Source organism: Homalodisca vitripennis, chromosome 4 (genome assembly GCF_021130785.1).
Source record: "Homalodisca vitripennis isolate AUS2020 chromosome 4, UT_GWSS_2.1, whole genome shotgun sequence".
Classification (NCBI taxonomy): domain Eukaryota; kingdom Metazoa; phylum Arthropoda; class Insecta; order Hemiptera; family Cicadellidae; genus Homalodisca; species Homalodisca vitripennis.
The window spans coordinates 79,095,527-79,115,728 of record NC_060210.1 but is presented as its reverse complement, the minus strand read 5'-3'; the positions used below and the strand labels follow the sequence as shown (position 1 = coordinate 79,115,728).

The following is a 20,202-nucleotide window of genomic DNA, read 5'->3' as shown; positions in this document are numbered from 1 at the left end:
TATACAATCAGATATTTTTTACTGGTGACACCAAACCATTGAGGACTACTAAGAGGCCATCACATCCTTTCCAGTAATCACCACACAGACTTGTAAAAGGTATTCTTATCTAGTACTGTTTTCACAATATTACATTTTGTGAACTTGATTGCCTGCTTTTAATAAATTCCTTGGCTTTGGAGTATAGGAGAACAACTAACAACTTCAATTGTTAATGTTAGCTAGAAACTTTTGTGCCAATTTTATTATTTTAAACGTAACTTAATTATAAAGGCGAATTTCATAAAACATCATGTGTCGAGCGGATACTGTGAATGTTTCAGGTACCCTCAAATTGGAAAGGCTGGTGAGATAAAATTAATAAAAAACCCAGTTTACTCAATCTGAGGTTTTTGATAAAAAGATCAGCACTACACGTGTTCCCACACTACGTTTTAGTGAAAGATAATTACATTTTCTAAGCTTTACTTTTTGCCATTTTCTTTGTAATAAAAGTAATGTCATAGATGTTTGAGTTGGAATATTATTAAAATATATAATTTCACATTTTAGAGGAAAATTGTTTAACATTGAATGGCTAGCCAATATCCTCAGAATTACTATTAGAAGTACAAGACTTTATTTGGGCTCAAAATGTATGAAATATAATGTAATTTAGAAGATGTTCACCAGGCCACGTCACAAAAATGTAGATATAATCACAAAACTAAAAGCAAATGTTAAACAGCAGTTTGTTAAGCACCACACATGTAGCACAATCTTTTCAAAGCAGCATACTTATGTGTACCATGCTTGTATTTGTTCTAACATAATATGTAAAAAAATCAGAGCTAACCTTTAGTTTGCGAATTTAGGTGTTTTTTGTGTACTCATTGGCTGTACTGTTAACGATAAACTCTGTGGTATACCACAATTACCCTATAAGAAATTCTTTTTTGATTGAAACATAAGTTGAACAGATCTCTTGTTAACTTAGTGCTAGTGTCAAAAATAAATGTTTTTCACATTGTGTGGTGGATCCAGATGTGGCACCGCAGGTCTTTCTGGAGGGTTTAGATATTGACTTCCATAAACATTTCATAAAAGATAAGCTTTAAAACTGTGTATTGAAAGTGCTTTTTGTTGTTATATTGGAATTTGACTGTAGTAAATCTAATGAAAGTTTATGCTTCAAGTTGGATGTGTAGCTTTTAGAATATATTTTTTAATGTTTTAGTTTTTCAATAAGAAGTGAAATTTGACTTGATATTGACCCTAATTTGTAATGTTTATAAACAATCATAAACTAATGTTTTGTTTCTAATCATTGATTAGATGCCTTGTAGCTTTTTTGAGTCAGTTTTCATGCCTTTTATAACACAATACAACTTGCTGTGCTTTAAAAAAAGTTTCAAAATATTATTTGAAATATAATTCATAAAATAATTGAATATTAATTAAACAAGGGTTATTCAGAAAGTAACAGATGTTTGGGACTAGCTCGGGAGTGGCTGGAGCTAAAAACCAACATTTTGAGAAGATTCCTGTGCTTAGTATGCATTGATGAGGTGTGGTATTGGGTGGTCTGTATCTCTCCTTATTTTATCACTGTGACTACTAGTTAAATGTGCTCTGCAGTTGAAAATCCCACCGCTTGTAATGTGTGTTACCAATTTTATTTTTGTAAAAAACTACAAACCGATTGAAATTTATCACCAAGTTTGTGACATTTATGGAAATGGAATAATGAGTGAAAGCAGAGTGATGTGTATTGTTTTCAAAATTTCTGCGCCAATGTTCACGACAAGAATCGCTGTAGTCGGCCTAGCCTGGTTACTCAAGTGACAAAAATCTATTCCGATTTTCTTTATTGCATTAGATAATTTTTGTAGTCCTTAGTACAATTGTAGTTATAAAACATATTAATACAATTATACATTTTTTATTAAGTATGAAACATCTATTCAGACTTATTTTACATTAATCTTTTTTTACATTCATCAAGATTAAAATTTCATTCATGCTGGCAACAGAGTTAACAAAAAAGTGTTTTAGTCATTATCTCATTAATGGAGTAAAACAAGTTCAACACTAAAAGATCTCTTAATCGAGCTTTGAAATGTTTCTTTGTTGCCAACTCTTTGATGCACTCAGAGTCTGTTGATCACTTTTACAACAATCTGAGATGGAAGTTGTTCAGTTGGTTGACAATACAGGGCCACCTCCAGGATATATAAGCAATTTGAATTTCCTGAAGTTATATCTGCATGGCTCCCTAAATTTAACATTTGCAATGATTCCTGACTGCTTTCTTTTAGAGCTGAAAGGCTATTTATATTTTGTGTGGTCATCCCATAATCTTATTCCATAAGTAAAGTGTGGGTATACTAGCCCATAATAGGCCATTTTTATAACTTTCAGAACAAAATTTGCTAGGTTCGATATGATCACTCTGACCATTGGTAAAAGTTCATTTTCTCGCTGTCACAAGTTGAAATTAATAATTTTTTTTTGACGTGACAACGTCTTAAATTAGGTTGCGGCTCGGAGTCACTCATGAAAAAGTGTAACGCCCGGTAACGTTACGATGCCCGTCCAGTGGGTCCGCCGCACGGGATAAAGCAGATAACTGTGAGTCCGCCGCACGGGATAAAGCAGATAACTATGTTTATTCGTGAAAATGTGGAGTGCTTAGATTTGTCATTTACAACAACTACAACAATAAAGGTAAATAATTGTACACTGATATTTCATTATCGTAAACTATAATTGATTGATTAATTGTTAGATTGACACAAAAGTTGAGAAACTGAGTTTATAGGTTATGTCATACTATTGACAAATGTTGATAGTGTTAAGTAAATTATTAGTTTAAATCACTCTGCAATCAATCGTAATTCAGTCGATTGAGAAGAAACAGCGCGTATTGCTAGTCAAACATTTAAAATAACAAATTATAACCTCTAACCTGTCATAACAGTGCGACCAAACAAACGAACTAAACCGACCAATCACCACGCGCGGAGTTAGAATTTAACTGTGTTTAGCAAGAATTTCAAATTCCAATTTTAGTAAATGTTTTATTCAACTTTACCATTTATTTACAATAACAAATTTTAATTAATTTCAAATTATGTACAATGTTTTAGTAAACAAAATATATTTCTATAGTTAAAATTTGTGCAATTCTTATTTTCATTCAATTCCTTGTTCCTATTGTGCAATTTAATAATATTCATATCAATAAATATTCTACCGAGAAAAAGACGTTGTCACGTAAAATCTTCGCCCGTAAAACCGACTTTTCAGGCAACCATAATTTTTTATTGTAAGGTTTTTCAACAAATAATTGAACATGTGAATTAATTTCGATGCAGGTATCAATTTCCGATGGGGCCAAGAATGGATCCCAAAGAGACCCCACGGACCATTCTTGCTTTATGTGAGATTGAGTTTTCAGTCTAGAAACACTGATATCTGTCTACAAAAAAAGACTTAATCCACATGTGTGGTAGTTCCCTAATACCGCATATTCAAGCTCATGCAGCAGTGTAATATGATGGACACATGGGTATATCCTAGAAGACAATGAGTGAATACTCTGGTCTGTCTAACTCCTCAACCAACAGATGCACAAGCTTGTTTATTGCATCAATAGTGGAAATATTTTTTTCAGAAGCCAAACTGCCTAAATGGAAATCGTTTCACAAAGTTTAACAATTTATTCAGAATCAGTTTGTCAAAAACTTTACTGAATACAGGCAAGATTGAAATTGGTTGATGATTGTTGGTCACGCAAGGATCTCCTTTTTTGAAGTCTGGAGTAACCATTGAGAGCTTTAGATCTGTTGGGAAAATTCCTATCTCAAGGTTAAATTAACTAACTTTGTCAGTGGTTTAAAAAAAATGCTTATAGCAACATTCAATAAACCACATTGAAATGCCATTAATGTCATTCAACTTCTTGGGTTTCCACTTCCGAATAACAAAAAAAACCTTTTCACAAATCGAAGTAGTCAGCACCATGGATATCAGTGGTGCTTTGGATGGCACATGTTTCAACCCCTGATATTGAAAAGTAGGAGAGGAAAAAAAGCTGTTGAACTACGCTTTCATTGCTGAAGCAATGTCCGAAGACTGTAATTACTGTGTCTTTAATCTTCAACTCAATTATTTTTCTTACTTTACAATGGGTTTTGATTGATTAATAATATTCCAGGCAGTTTTTGAAATATTTTCTGTGTTTTTCAATTTTGAATCTACGTCATAAGCAAATGCTGCGTTCATGACTTTTTTGTAAATTATTTTATAAGTTTTATGAAAAGTTTTGACATTTTCACTGTAAGATTGGTGATATACTTTTCTCTCGACACAAACATTTCATGGGTAATATAATAACTTTTGCGCATCTTCGTTTTTACTTTTGATAAAATTAACAGGACATAAATAATTTAAGTAGTACATGAGACACTTATTGAAAAGTTGTAAACGTGTCGTCAGGTGAATTGTAATTCTTTAAAATTTCAAAGATTCATTATCAAGCCCTTTATTGAGTTTTCTAATGTTTAAGAGTAAAAATGTTCTTTTATAATGAAGCCTGAGCCTCTCTAACAGTGGGTCACATCCCAAGACAACAACCTCCAGGGCATGGTTGGAGAAGTCAAACACAGATACACGATAATGTTTTAGATTTGTGATCACATAATCAATGGCAGTGCTCGATGTTATGGTTACCCTATTTGGTGAGTTGACTGACCATTTAAAATTATGTGAATCAAGTATGATGTGGAATCAGTGGGTCAATGGGTTGGTGAGGTACAGAACATCGATGTTAAAAAAAACCTCAATTAATGGTGTGGCCAATTTATGATTTTGAAGAGAATTTAGAAGTAAATCTAGTTTATCTAGAATACACTAGAACACCAACTTGAAGATCTATACACTCCAATAACAACAAAATTCTCAGAATAATTTAATAGTGAAATGAACTCGTGAAATCGCTGTTTCACTGTCACTGAACTTACAGGACATTTTCCCAAAATTTCATGGTTTCGTTTATAAAATTGTGATGTAGCAGCTACTCCAAATAATAGGAAAATGTCTCAAAACTCTCATTCAGAAAGGTCAGTTGAATTGTTTTCTGAGAAAATAAAGGTGCGATTGTGATTGGTTTTCTTGAACGAAGCTAGACAATCAGTCCAGAAAGGTATTGTAAAACACTGCAGGATGTACAGCGGACGATACAAAACTAGCATTAGAAAAAACTGAGCTAAAAACTTATTTCTTTACAAAAAGGAATGTATAGACATAACAAATCGTAGCTGACATCTCTTGGATGATTTTGGATGGGAGATGTTACAGCCTAGATCTAGTCCCAAGTGACTACTACCTTTTTCCAGTAATGGAGACCTGACTCACACTACGCAACGCTTTGATAATGACACTGGACTTCAAACTAACATTAATCATTGGTCAAGATTTTAAGCGGTATATTTATTTAAAGTTAGAATTAAAAAACTTATATCACGCTGTGACAAATACCTAAATTTGAATGGGAAAAAATGCCTAAAAATAACCTTGGAATATAACTCTCAAATATATATAATACAAGTAATTTCTTTCACTTTGTTAATTGTTTCATTCAAAACAACTGTTTTTTTGACAGCACTCATCATATATACAGGGTGAGTTTTTTAAAGTGATCCAATAGCTAACTTTTTAATTACACGACTTAGCACCACACTTTAAATTTGGAACTTGCTCAATTTTAAGTTTCACTCAGGGATACACTTTCAAATTTTTTGAAGATGGCCGCCATTTTCCAATATGGCGGTCAACTTTAAGTCAAGTTTTCGGATTTTTTCGGACTGATGATAAAAACTTGCAGTCCACGTAGCTCCTGAACCATTAGAGATATTGAAAAACTCTCAAAAGCAAAAATGTATTATTTTGTTGAGTAGAATCTAAAAACAACATAAAATACAGGGTGTTCCATAAGAGATTTTAAAGTTGACCGCCATATTGGAAAATGGCGGCCATCTTCAAAAAATTTGAAAGTGTATCCCTGAGTGAAACTTAAAATTGAGCAAGTTCCAAATTTAAAGTGTGGTGCTAAGTCGTGTAATTAAAAAGTTAGCTATTGGATCACTTTAAAAAACTCACCCTGTATATATATATATATATATATATATATATATATATATATATATATATATATATATTCTTAGAAAATTTGTGAGTGGGGAAGAAAAATCTGACCTTTTCTACTTAATTTTAAAGATAGTAAATAATGTTTTATTATCCACTGTATATAAATGTTAACTGAATCGTTTCTATACTAGTATTTTCCACAGATGCCTTTCATTTCACATTTGAGAATTTCCCATTTCTTAGCATTTTCTTTCATACCCTACAGACCACTGGGTAATTTTTATAATATTTATTTATAGTATAACATTATTTATTATATTTTATAATTTTCCATAAACAATCTATTTCATTATTCAAAATAAAATTTAAATTATGAAAGTTAATTAATAGCGTTGATGTATTTTTTCTATTTTACCTATTGTATAATATATAATATAATTAATCGATTAGATATTAGATTATTACCGTATTTGATTTATATTAACATTATAACTTAAACACAGAGTGTATGCCAAAAGATAAACTAAAAACTTGTAAATGCGTTTAGGCTCTGAATACACTGTTTGTCCTGTGAATGTATGTATATAAACTTTCCTTTCATAGCTATAGGGCCCCAAAATAAGTCTACAAAATCTCTATTTCATTAGAAAACCCAAAGTAACACATGTATTAGGACATTCAAACTAGATTTTGACGATATAATATGTTTTTCCCTTTTGGAATTATTTGTGGCTCTAATTTTTAAAAATTCAATTGGAGGGAATTTAATTTTATGATTATATGCATAATGGAATTAACAAAAAGAAACAGATTTTGTCTTCACAACGAAATTATTATTGGAAAAATTGAGTTTTGAGATGTAATACATTGTGAGGGGAAATGGTGGCCAATTAAAGAAATACACTCAAGTTTCCAAACTGCTATGGCTAAACCATGATTCTTCTATTTTATAATTTGTTGAAAAAATTCTAACATATCAATTTCTTAGAAGAAAAGTTTATTTCGTAAATTGGATTTATGAGTGGGAAATTGAATATTAGCTTTGTAGAAGTGTTGACCATGATTAATTAAAAAAAAGTACTAAAATTAAATATATTGTTCCCTCCAAAAATTAGTGAGAACAGTTAAATTCCTTAGATAAGTACATAATACAATTTTACTACAACTTCATTGAATTAAATTGTACATTTAATAAATTTTTGTTTTCAAAAAACTCAAACAAAAGGTCATTTCAGGCAGGATGCAGTAACTCTACAATCTTAAAAAGGAATTGTAAAAGTTCTTATGGAAAATTAGGAAGACGCTTCCTGTACATTAGGTGAAAGTGTGGGTGATGGCAGACGTTATATGCACGGAGGAGAGACAGTAAGTCAATCAATACTTAGGGGCACTTAGATCTCTTGTAGGACATTGCCAGTTTAGGGCATCTTTAGAGAAGCTTCTTCAAGATCAATTACTGTTTGGTATTAATAATAGTGAATGGCAAATTAACTTTTTAGGAAACTTACAAATGATAAATTCCGTCTAAAAAATGTTGAATTGTCTGTGCATGCTACTTGGAAGTGTTGATAAAACTTGTAAAACTATAACTGAATCTTAACCCGTGAACAATCACACTTTTGTTACCAGACAGCAACAAAATTAAAAGGAACAAGTTTTAACTTTAGTTCACGAGCAACATTGTTTGAGTGTGGAGGCAGCATTACAATGCTGGGATTTGATTTTTAGTTGAAGGTAAAGTGTGTCATTTGTGTACAAGCAAAAATCATGTTGCTAAAGTTTTTTCAAGTTGGTTGTGCTATTCAGGGCAAACGACAGACCAGTCACTTGAGAGCTGGCAGTTCACAATCGTCTTCATCTGGAAATGTTACCAGTAAAACAACATCTGTCCAAGCAATATATAATGGCACGAAGGTTATGATAGACGTTTTACTTAATAACATACTTTTACATGTTTAATAAAAGCCATGAACACAATACAACATCAACATAACCAACAAAATGCTCATCAAACACCTGAAGTAAACTGTATAAAATATGTGTTAATGATACAAATTATATGGTTTGCTTGACATGCTTGGATTTAAAAATTGTTACATATAGTACATTGTTACAAAAATTATTAAATTCTCTATGATATGGTGGTATTTTAAAAATTCTCATGCCTATGAGGTAAACTAAACCCAAATATGAACAATATTTTGGTACAAATTTTGCTGTCACATGTTTCATACCAAAAACATTCAAAGACATTTAATGGCAGAGTGAGCCACAAGCACCTTATGGCTAAACTTGATGCCATGGGATTCTCAAACTCTCTTTTGACGTTCCTTCATTCCTATCTCAGAGATCGTACACTCAAGGTTAGATGTGGAGACGCTATTTCTCGGTCATTAAGTGCTTTATCAGGGGTTCCCCAGGGATCTCTCCTCGGGCCTCATCTGTTTAACCTCTTTATAAATGATATCGACCACTGCCTTGGAGTTAAGCTGCTACTATTTGCTGATGATGCAGATTTTCATAGAAATAAACTCTTTTACTGATCACCAACGGCTTCAATCAGCACTTTTCCATATCGAAAAATGGTGCCTTATGTACGCTGTGGACCTTAATATATCTAAATGCGCTGTGATGACCTTTTCAAGATCTTTTACACCCTGTCTCTTCAACTACTCTCTTTACAACACCGTTCTTCATCGAGTAGATAAAATAAAGGACCTTGGCGTCATCACAACACCAACTCTTCACCCTGCTGAGCACATCCAATACATCTGTAATAGAGCAAACTCAACTCTTGGATTTATCTTCCGCTCTACTCGTAATCTTTCAGTAGACGCCCTGCTGATCCTCTACAAAGCACTTGTTCGTCCTCTCCTGGAATACAACTCTTCCATCTGGTCACCTTCCCAAGAAGGACTCAAAACACAACTTGAAAGAGTTCAGCATCGTCTTATCAGAACAGCTGGGTTCAGAGATGGCCACCACTACATGAATGTTCCAATTGCTGGTTATCAACTACAGCATGGCCTTGCTCCTCTTGAGGCTCGTAGAAAGATACATGATCTTATCTTTCTCCACAAGATCATCATCGGAAGCATTGATTGCCCGCAACTACTCAACAAAATCTACTTCCATGTTCCTGGGCATACGAGACTGCGAGACACCTTTGCAAGACTATACTATTCAACGACCTACCAACAACAGAGTACGATACCTCGACTTCTACGCAGCGGAAATGAGATGGAACATCTTGTAGACTGCTTCGCCACCAGCCCTGCTAGATTTCGAGAAGAAATCATCAAATTAGTATATGGCACTCTATAATTCTGTTTCAACTATACCTTTTCTTCTGTTTTTACTCACCTTTTTTTAGTAGTACTTTGTTATATATTATAGTCTTTGCATTTAAATTGTTCGATATTGTTGTTGTATTTTATAGTTTATTGATTATTTCATATACCTGTTCTTGTTGATCTTGTTTAATCAACCTTGTTTTGCTTGACTCTCTGTGCATCTTAAATCTCCAAACTTTTCTTGTTATATTGTCAAATGGTTACCTGTTGTTGTTATTGAATTATTGTTATCTATTGATTTAGTCGTTATCAAGTTATTGTTATCCAATTGTATCAGTTGTTGTATTCGCTTGTTGCACTCTTATTCTATATTGTTATGTTATTTTACTATGTAATGGTATTGTAAAAGTGGCGATTGCCGTGGAAATAAATAAATGAAATGAAATGGCATGAGCTAATTGATATGCCATCAGCAACTTCTCTGATCGTAATATGGTGATTGTTCATAACCATTTCTTCCACTTTTTCATGTTTTCATCGGTTGTTGATGTGCTGGGTGACCCCCTTGCCCCTTTGAATTGTATATAACACTCGTAAACCCTTGTTTTAATCATTTCAGACTCATATAGGCCTTTGTTAATATTTGCTACACTTTATTTAATTTTTCACACAAAATTTGATACAACTTCTTTGTTTTATAAACGACAATCACTGATTTCATAAAACACATCTAACCTTAATAGCTGCTACTGAAAAAGTAAACAATGAATAAAACTGGAAATTTTATTATAGTTCAGGAGCATAAGTACCAACAAAATAAAAAAATCTTGACAATCACACACATTTTTAAACTACTTGCAGCAATTCAAAAAAAGTTTTTCAATGGAGAACTTTCAACAGATATTCCTATTCATTTAATTTTAAGGATGAAGAAGAAATCTCGGATCTCTCTTTGGTGAAACAAAATTTATTTATGGCATTCATGACAAATTATATGGTGTTTAATTTATCACAGGTTCAAAATCGTTTAAAAACACAAGTATAGATTGTAAATTTTTAAAATAGTTTATAAGTTATTACTTATTATAATACTTAATCAAAATAATTATTAGTTCTATTTACAACAAGACTGAACTAAACACGTAGCTTGTGAAATGCTTAAATACATAAATAAGTTGCTCAGTACCAGATTGGTATAAAAATGATAATAAATAATACTACTATTAATTTAACTGAAATTGATTAAAACGAAAGAATAATGTACACGCTTAAAGCTAAGGATAAAATATCACTTTGTGGTCTTTAATATTTGGCCATGTTACAGGTACACACATTGCTTCCGTTTTGTTTTGTTAACTACACTTCTCACAGCTTCAATAAAGATTTCGTCGAGCCCTTCTCCATTCTTGGCTGAGCATTCCATCAGTCTTGATGCTTTTATCTTCCTCTTGAGTTTTTTCCCTTCTGAAGTTGATATGGTGTCACCATCGTCATTCCTCAAATCAGTTTTTGTTGCTGAAAAAACACAAACTGATGCATTGAAATAAAAGTAGAAATGATCTGTGATTGATGGAATATTTAGTATTGTCAGTAATGGCATATGTTTAGAAAACTTGAAATAGGTGCTGTATTTAGTTTGTTTGAACAATTTTAAGAAATAGGAACGTTTATTGTAATTTAATCTAGTAATATATTTTCTTCTTTAGGTTTTTGCCATGTTTGTTATAGGTTTAACCTTATTTAATGCCATGATACTACAGTAAATTGATTTAATTTTAAATCAGCTGAGGTAAATAGGATCTAACACATAGGTGTATATAAGCTGAGGATCAGTGGGCTCAAGATCCCCATTCCAATTTTTGAAATATTATTAAAATTGCGCCCAACAGTTTGTTTTACAGTAGAGTATATTTATGAGGTCTTAAAGCTCAATAGTTTTCTATTAGAAGACCCCCTCTAATGTTAGCCCCCTCCAAAATAATTTTCTATATACACCACTGAATTCAACAAGTTCAATTCGCATGCATAGAGTGGTGGGCGTGTTTAAAATATGGATAATGTGGAGAAATACATTACACCTAATTTTTGTGTTCTTTAATTGTTCACATAATTGGTTTTAATTTTTAAACAAACCCTGCTTGTATTAATTAGTGGAGTTTATCTGTGTTTAGATTTATAGAGCAAGTATTTAAACCCATAATACCTAATTAAAAATATAATTTAGAAAGTGGTGTGTTTATATTGTGTTTGTGGTGTTTCGTGTGCTTTTTAAATTAATTTTTTTAAATATTTTAAGTAATGAAAGGGGTAGAAACATGACTGGTACGGGAAGTACCTCAAATGACAGTCCAAATCATATTTCAGCAAGGTGCTTTTTTGGGATTTTCTTTACGTAAAATTTTCTGGTTGTTAAATCGGTAGAAGAGTGCGTATTGCAATGACCAGCAAGATTGCCAGATCTCCCTCCTACAGTTTTTGCATGTAGTAATGCAGAATTCATCAAAGATTTCATGTACCACAATAAGAGTACGTTTAGGCATCAGATTGTGTTTGCATGTGACAGGATAACACCAGAAATGCTCACTAGTCACAAACACATGGAGACAGATTGAATACTGATTGGACTATGTGTGAGCGACTCATCACATTGAACTATACTAAATAAGATAACAATCTTGGTTGTATTTATAATATGTTAGTGTAGTTGTTTGAAAATAAAAATTACAATGTTATATCACTTTTACTAATTACTTCTTGATACCTTTAACCCTGATACCCAGTACATTCACATTAACACATTCAGTGCTAAAATATCTAATATACTATGAATTGTACTCGTAGAAATTCAATGATATACAAAGTTTACTGATACACACTCAAAAATCATAAACGCAAACTTACATTGGCACAATATAACAAGTCCAGAAGAGTGATGAAAATGTGATATACAGTATCGAAACACACTGAGATCAGAAAATAACAAAAGTGGGAAGGTAGAAATCCCTTTCACATGCCATTAACGACGGGCAGCTGTGAATGGAATACCTCCAAATCACACTGAACGTGTTATTACAAAACATGACTTGCTATAACTGTGATAAATATGTCATAGCAAAAATAAATTCTCTTAACAAATAGAAGACAATATATTAAAAAAGTCATTTTCTCTCTTTTTAAATGTTTTTTGTTTATAATGGTAGTAAAGATCTTTTCAGTGAAGTCCCATAATTGAATATTTCATACTGTATTGACTGTTACACAAAAATATTATCAGTTTGTCAACTGTTGTTGGCACTATTGATTTTCTATAGTGACTGGAGTAAATATATTGCTTATTGGCAATGTACATTTTCAAACAAAGTAATGACTCCTTAATTAGAATCAAAATATTTATACACATATATGTTTTGAAAGTATGTGATTATTTTACATTGGCTGACTACTTCCTATTACTCTGAAAATAACAATTAGTTAAGTCAGAAAATTCAGGAAAACTTTATTAGAATAAAATTTTTCTAAACACAAACAATTGCATTCTACTGACGAGCAGGACAGAGATAATAATTAGAAACATAATCAGCTTGTTTGTTGAATAGAAAACTTGACCGTTTTCTTTGAAAAATGTTGGAGGATGTAACATTAGAATAACTAAAATAAGAATATTTAAAAGACGATGAAATATTCATTTTTTAGGGGAATGTATTTCACACCTATTTTCTACAGTCGTTTGATTTTGCCTACAGTTTATAATATCTTGTTGATATTTTGCTGACAAAACTAATCATTTGAAATGGAATACAGGTTTTTCCAAAAAAGAGTTCCAGGATTTTTAACGGCCATTATTTAAAAACTATTCAAGATAACTAAACAATTTAAACATAAAATTGAAGAGAAAAGAACAAATGTTTTCATATCTTAAAACTTTTGATGTGAGTTCCATTTGTTGCTCATGTTAGTGCACATGTTCCTGCACAATATTAAGCTGTTGTGAATCCCATATCTGACAATCGTGACGATTAACAACACCACTTATGTGAAATGTAGCTTTTTCTGAGAACAGCAGTATTTCAATAAAATTGGGATTGTCATCAAGCTCATTGAGCAGTAAAATCTGTATGCTTAGGGCAATCAACGGGTTTAATCTGAAATCTTAACTGAATTTTATAGCCATGAATTCTCAATGTTTCATGAATAACATTGTGGACTATCAATTTGGGTATGTTTAAGTAAAGATTTTGTCGAACAATAGATTTTTTTCAGACTTCTGATGCGCTTCAAACACAGTACTCGCGACTGGCATCAGACGTATAAGACATACTGCCAATGCGCCAATGTTTAGTTATTTCAAATTTAAATTGACGTTTTAATCATATAGTTATCTTCAATAGATTTTTTGTAAAGGCCATTCAAAATTCTGGTATTCTTTTTCGGAGACACTGTATAGCGCATATTGAAATAAAATAATTTGTTATAAATAATTGTGTATTATTAACAACTTGTTTCTATTAACACGTTTACAAAATGAGGTTTTAGTAATGACGTGAGGTGTGAGTGCCAACATTAGACACTAGGACACTCAGTAGTCATGTTAACATTGGTAAACTGAAGAGTAGTGTAAATATACAATGGTAGTGATTACTCACCGACTAGAACTATAGGGACATTAGCACAGTGGTGTTTAATCTCAGGATGCCACTTGCTGAGGATATTCTCAAACGAGCTGCGGCTGCCCACAGAGTAACATAACAGGAAGCAATCAGTCTGCAACATTAGTCAGTCATTATTTTACTGTTTGGATTTATGAGAACAACTATAAATGTAGTCTTAGAGGCACAGTGTTATTCAATTTCACAGTATTATGTTCAGAGGACGTTCTCAAAAGAGCTGTGATTGCCCACAGAGTAACATAACAGGAAAGAATCAGTCTGCAACAATATGAAATGGTTATTATACTGTCTAGATCTGGATGAAACTAAATGTTGATACAGTGGTGTTAAATTGTTAGTTATTAAAAGAGTTATTACACACAATTTACTTCCCTATATATAATACAGAATGTGCAAAATGTTAACATTACTATAGCAGGAAGGGTTGATTATATGTGAATACTGAATTTAACTTCAGTTCACTTCCTTTTATTGCAGTGTCTAAAATTTTATTTCAGAGGATTTACTAATGAGGAATGTGAGCTAAATGATGAATTTTACTTGAGCTAAATTCACCATTCAGGACAATTCAGTATTATAACCTTTCAAAGCATCATTGTATCATTTCAGTGATGTCACAGCCTCAAATAAAATCTACTTTTCTGCTCACTGAAACAATAATAGAATTTTAAGATCAAAATTTCATTTGTGGTTCCTACGAATTAATTAATATTAATAAATAAGATTTAGAATACTCTTATGTTAGTCTACAGTATTTACAATATTGTGTTAATGTATAAATTATATAGCTTTACAAGATTAATATTTCTTTAAATAAAAATTAAAGTTGATAAGATTGCCTTCTCACATTAGGGTATGAGAGTGGTCTAAGCCTCTCGTAGTCCTCTTGACCAGCTGTATCCCACAGCGTCATATTGTACTCCTGGCCATCCACAGTGATGTTGTCAGCGTAGTTGTCAAATCTGCAACAAGAAAATTGTCTAATAAAATATTATGGCATTTTTCTGATATCTTGTTAATTAAGTTAAAGTGATTTTTACTTAAAGATAAATGTCTAAATAGCAGTTCTATGGTATATCTTTTATTTATCCCCTTCCATAATATATCCTGTTTGTGTTTTGGTAAATATTTGAAGTTCTGCCTCAAGGCCATTATCACATTTACCAGGTTAGGCTCAGAAAATTTGTCAGCATACGAGAATGTCATGCTCATGCTGAAATTCAAATCTGGGTCCTTGAGGTGATGTGCTAACCACTCTGTTATCAGACACAGCCCTGTACATATAACAGCATTATAGGTAGACTGTAATAGTATATATATATATATATACTTTAAATAACATTGATCTCAAACAATTTTTAAAGGCTCTAAAACTGCTCTTAAATTTCCAAATAACTATAATAAATTATGTGCTTGACAAATGGCACAAATATATTTTCTTTTAAATTCTCATTACAAAATCAGAAATTGAATTTTAAATTTGTAAAAGTACCAAACGACAACTTATGTTAAACTACTTCAGTACGATCAAAGAGAAGAAATTTCTAACTTGTGGATTACTTCACCCTTTATTTTCATTTTATTACTGATAAATGTTTACATTTAAAAAACCAAAGACGATACTTTAGAAGAAAATAAAGGTTCTAATAAATACATGGGATAATTTTGACTTTCCAGAAAATAGACCTTACATCCATGTAGGGATTGTGTGGCAGAAACTTTGTTCGGTAAAGCTAGTTCTATTCTTTAAAGCATAGCTAGCGCTACTATACTAAGTCTTTTGTAATACTTCTTTTTTATGAATTAAATTTTAAATATTGGGATTTTTTATTGTTATAGTTAATTCAATATAACATGTGTTGAATAATTATCTGAAATATACCTATAACAACTATTTCCTACATTTGCCATTAGATAGTGCACAACCATAAAATTTCAAGTGGCAAACTATTTTAACATTTAATGCAATATCTTCTCATAGGCTGCATGCTGCCAAAATAAAAAATGAAGATTACCATCTGTGGGAACAAATGAGCTAATCTAAGTTTTAATTATTGGAAATGACTTAATAGTCATTCTATCTATATATAAGAAGTAGAACAGTTCACAACAAAATAGAATACTCCAAGTGTTGATGACTTATAACAATATTTGCTGCTGAACTCTAATTATCTATGATGGAAGAGACAACAAAGCATTGTTTGAGAAATGAAAATTAACAATGTACCTATTCTGAATGAGAGAAATATCCAATATATTAGAGCAGATCAATCCGTACATTCTAGTTCACAATAGTGGGAAGCTTCACCTATAGTTGGAATGCCTGAATGGTTATTTGACAGAAGCAAGGATGTTACATTTGTAAACAGCTAATGAGTTGTTGTTTTAATGCTGAGAAAGTTTGTGTGTTGAAATAATCAACAGTTATGATTTATTCTAATATTGGAATACTAGAAAAATATAGTGGCGCTGTTCAGATTGGATCCAACCCCAAATCCTCTATCCTCCTGCTTTTCCTTACGGGAATAGGATTGATTTTGATGGATGTCTCAAGTTAAAAGATGAGCACAACAAAACTGTAATTCAACTTCAGTTTGCATATTTAAAGCAAGAATTTGCAAGAATGTTTATTGTCAGAAAGTAGGCCTTTGTATTACATAGTGAACTCTAAACTTATTTATTTGCCGATAAGAGGAAAAGTGTATACAGTTAGGTGCATGAATTTCATAATTTGAATTTAATAACCAAGTTCAAGTGTTCGGTTTCGAGTACCGGGTCTACTAGAAATAGTAAAACATAGCTTAGGTATAGTTTTGAAATTCTAATGGGTACCATTATAAACTCCAAATGAAGCTAATGTATTCCAAATGCCGCCTTGATATCTGCTAATGACTCTACCATTCACCGGCTGAGCCGTTGCCGACGACGAATCCATAATTGGTGTATGTCAATAATTAAGAAGTGGGGAGAAGGGCGTGTTTATTCCAGCATGTACAAGATAAAGCAGCGTAGCCTCGATACTCACACTGTAGGCACATACTCGGTGGGGAACTGCTGAGAGGTGTAGGTGATGAGCATGCAGGTCTTGCCGACCATGCCGTCGCCTACTGCGGTGATCTTGAGTGGCCGGATACGCGACACTGCCGCGGTCGCTGCTGTTCCATTCTTCTCGACCGCCGCCATCTGTAGAGATATGATAACGTTATCACACACTTCACAGTCAGCAGTATAGTGCCGTCCGTACTTCAGACTATTAATACATGCAACAGAACACAAATATCATGGAACAGTTATACCGTGGAACATATCTTAATTCTAGTACAATTAAATATCTTCTAAAGTATATATCATTAGTACAGATTTAATTATGTTGTATACAGATTGAATTTCGTAACAAGCCGAACAATGACGTAAACTTCAATTTCCTGTTGGTAATAGAGCAAGGTAATATACGACGGATAAAATCAAAACGATTCCAAATTAGAAAAAATACCTTGCACGAAACGTATTTTAATTATTACAAGTTCGTTACATATTATGTCAGATATATGTTTTCTCATGAAACGTGAAATAGCATTTTGCTATACGTATCAATGTAATGTTCACATAAACCAACGCTAGGTTTGCGTGCTATATTGTAAAGGAAAATGCTATTTCACGTTTCAGAGTCGTGTGTGCAAAGGGATATACATTAATTTACGCCACGCATCTCATGAGCAATAAAAGGTAAAATATTTCAAACCGATTTAAGTTAAAATGATTATGCATAAGCTTACATATTGATAACAAAGTACCCGAACACGAATATAAATCAATAATCATATAAATGTTCAGTATCTTATTCGACATGTACATATTTTGTAGGTAAGTTGAGGTAATGAAAATAAGAAGGGGAGAAATCAAATGATACTAAAGTTTTAATATCATATATTTCATTTGGTAAGATACGTTATTCAAGATATCGCGACGGCCCAGAATTAGTTCCCAGAATCGTTATTTTACAGCACTTCTGAAGAAATAAAAAGAGAGGAAAGATCAGGTGAGAGAGTAAAAGTAAAAGCACTACCACCAATCACCAAGAAGCTCCTACAGGGATAATTCAAATCTGAAACAGATAATTATATGAAATATATTTAACTAAACAAAATTTAATCATTACATTAACAGAATATTGAACGAAAGAATTAAGTTTAAATCACAAATCAAGACCAAAGCTAAATCTTGATGTCTGCATCAAAATCTATCGATATCAAAATTTAAAGATTGACCACAATACTTTCAAATATTATTTAATAGATGTACAATAACGGAAGTTATATTAACATTTATATTGTTTATTTCTGCGTTTCAAAATATAAAACTAGTAACAATAACTTCCAGTTTTTATATAATGAACGACGCGTTGTCAGAATAACGGTTTAAGAATTTCGTTGCAGCCAACTGATAAAAGCTGGCATTAAGATATTTACAGACACTGATACAGTTACTGACTCCTGTGTAAAGTGAACCAGATGTGGAAGAAGCTAATACCTGGCAGCTTCGTTAATATCAAGCTTTCAACAAAGACATTAACGTAACATTACGATTAAGTGTTTTGCTTGCCAACTATACACCTGGAGGTGCAGCAGAGGTGGAGAGAGTGCGGAGAGGTTCAGCAGGTGACCTTGGCATAGTTGTAAAGGTCAAAGTAACAACGACTCAGAATTGCACCGAAAGGATCACGCATCGTATAGAGCTATAAGTTCGCGACAGACCCCTACTATTTGGTGCAGCCAGTTCAGGACACTTTGCCAAGGTGCAGACGTCAATGTCTTATTGTTATTTGAATTTGTTATTGTTTTTGCTTAGTGAAGACGGCGTTTCTAAAAGCAGATGAGACAGACCAGTCCATTCACGTTAAAGGGTAGCGCTGTACCCTTTGCTACGCAGGGTTAATTTGGTTAACTCTACATACATATATTCCTGAAACAATAACTGATACTCATTAACTTACAGTTTATACCACATCATAAGTTTAAAATTTATAAATAATTGTTAACACCGTTGTTCTTATATAAAAGAAAAATGTAATGAATTTTTTTAAATGGTTACATTACTTTTTATGTTTAAAACAGCTGTTGCTAGTATTTGATACCACATCTAATATAGTAACATACAAGGGCATAATTTCAGCACATTAACAATAATCCACCTTTGGGCTAGTGCAATAATTAACTAGTAATAATTTAGTTGGAAAAAATAATTTTACACGAACGGAAGACTAACATTCATTAAGTATTATCTTTGGATTAACGTCCAAAAACCGATTTGCTTTTAATTGCTGAAAACAAATAATGTTATTTTATTGCGAGTACTTCCCTGATAATTGGCCAAAATTATTGAGTAAAGGCTAAGAATTCATTGTTATGGGCTTGCCTATTCTTCAATGGTCTATTACTACGACCTTCATTTTATTAGAGTCAGGAATACTGATACTGTTTCTAGCAACAGAACTTACAGAAAAGATTTCTCTACCACTAAACAGGCAAGTTTAGACAACTGGGTAGTAGACTCTACCATTCATGGAACAGTGGACAAGATATATGCAATTCTAATGCTGTTAAGGTTGACTGTAGCCTACATAACTTTTGAATTTTCCAGTCCGCAACATGCGACAAAATATATTCTAAGCTTATAACAGAAACGACATTTATTAATACAGTAATACTCTTGGGACACTGAACATCGTATACCAGAAAACAAACTGAACAAAGCCTAGCTAGTTTAAACCGAATATAATTGAATGTAGAATATTGTTTATCAATTGTAATGTATTGCAGTTAAAGCGTACAGAATAAATGCTGCCATGGGAATATTTTATATTTTTAGTGCTCTTATGGAGGAAGGTTCTATCCCCCTCATCCTTCATTCATAGTAACGCCACTGCTCATTAATCATTATAATTATATTCAATCGCTTGGAGTGTGGGGCACGCCTTGCTAAAATGATGGAACTGACCTGTGAGCCGCGGAGGTCTAGGCCAGAACACAATCGGGTAATTTCATGATAGACACGAGCTTGCGCCTCAATTACTTCATTTTGGCCACGCCAGCCAGACACCCTGTCACTCTGCA

The 20,202-nt window shown here is 32.5% G+C and overlaps 1 protein-coding gene across 2 annotated transcripts in view; it reads right to left on the bottom strand.

Moving 5' to 3' along the window:
- Positions 1-10,369: 10,369 nt before the first annotated feature.
- The window catches only part of LOC124359603 (ras-like GTP-binding protein RhoL), a 33,610-nt gene continuing 23,777 nt past the window's right edge, over positions 10,370-20,202 (bottom strand). The window contains exons 2-5 of one of the 2 annotated variants that reach the window (XM_046812488.1): positions 17,115-17,339; positions 14,937-15,051; positions 14,066-14,183; positions 10,370-10,937 (exon numbers count right to left, since the gene is read on the bottom strand). In XM_046812488.1, the coding sequence (XP_046668444.1) occupies positions 10,741-10,937; positions 14,066-14,183; positions 14,937-15,051; positions 17,115-17,272 (588 nt within the window). In that variant the 5' untranslated portion in view covers positions 17,273-17,339 and the 3' untranslated portion in view covers positions 10,370-10,740. The remainder of the gene's footprint in view (positions 10,938-14,065; positions 14,184-14,936; positions 15,052-17,114; positions 17,340-20,202) is intronic. The other variant, XM_046812487.1, reaches the window with a different exon arrangement.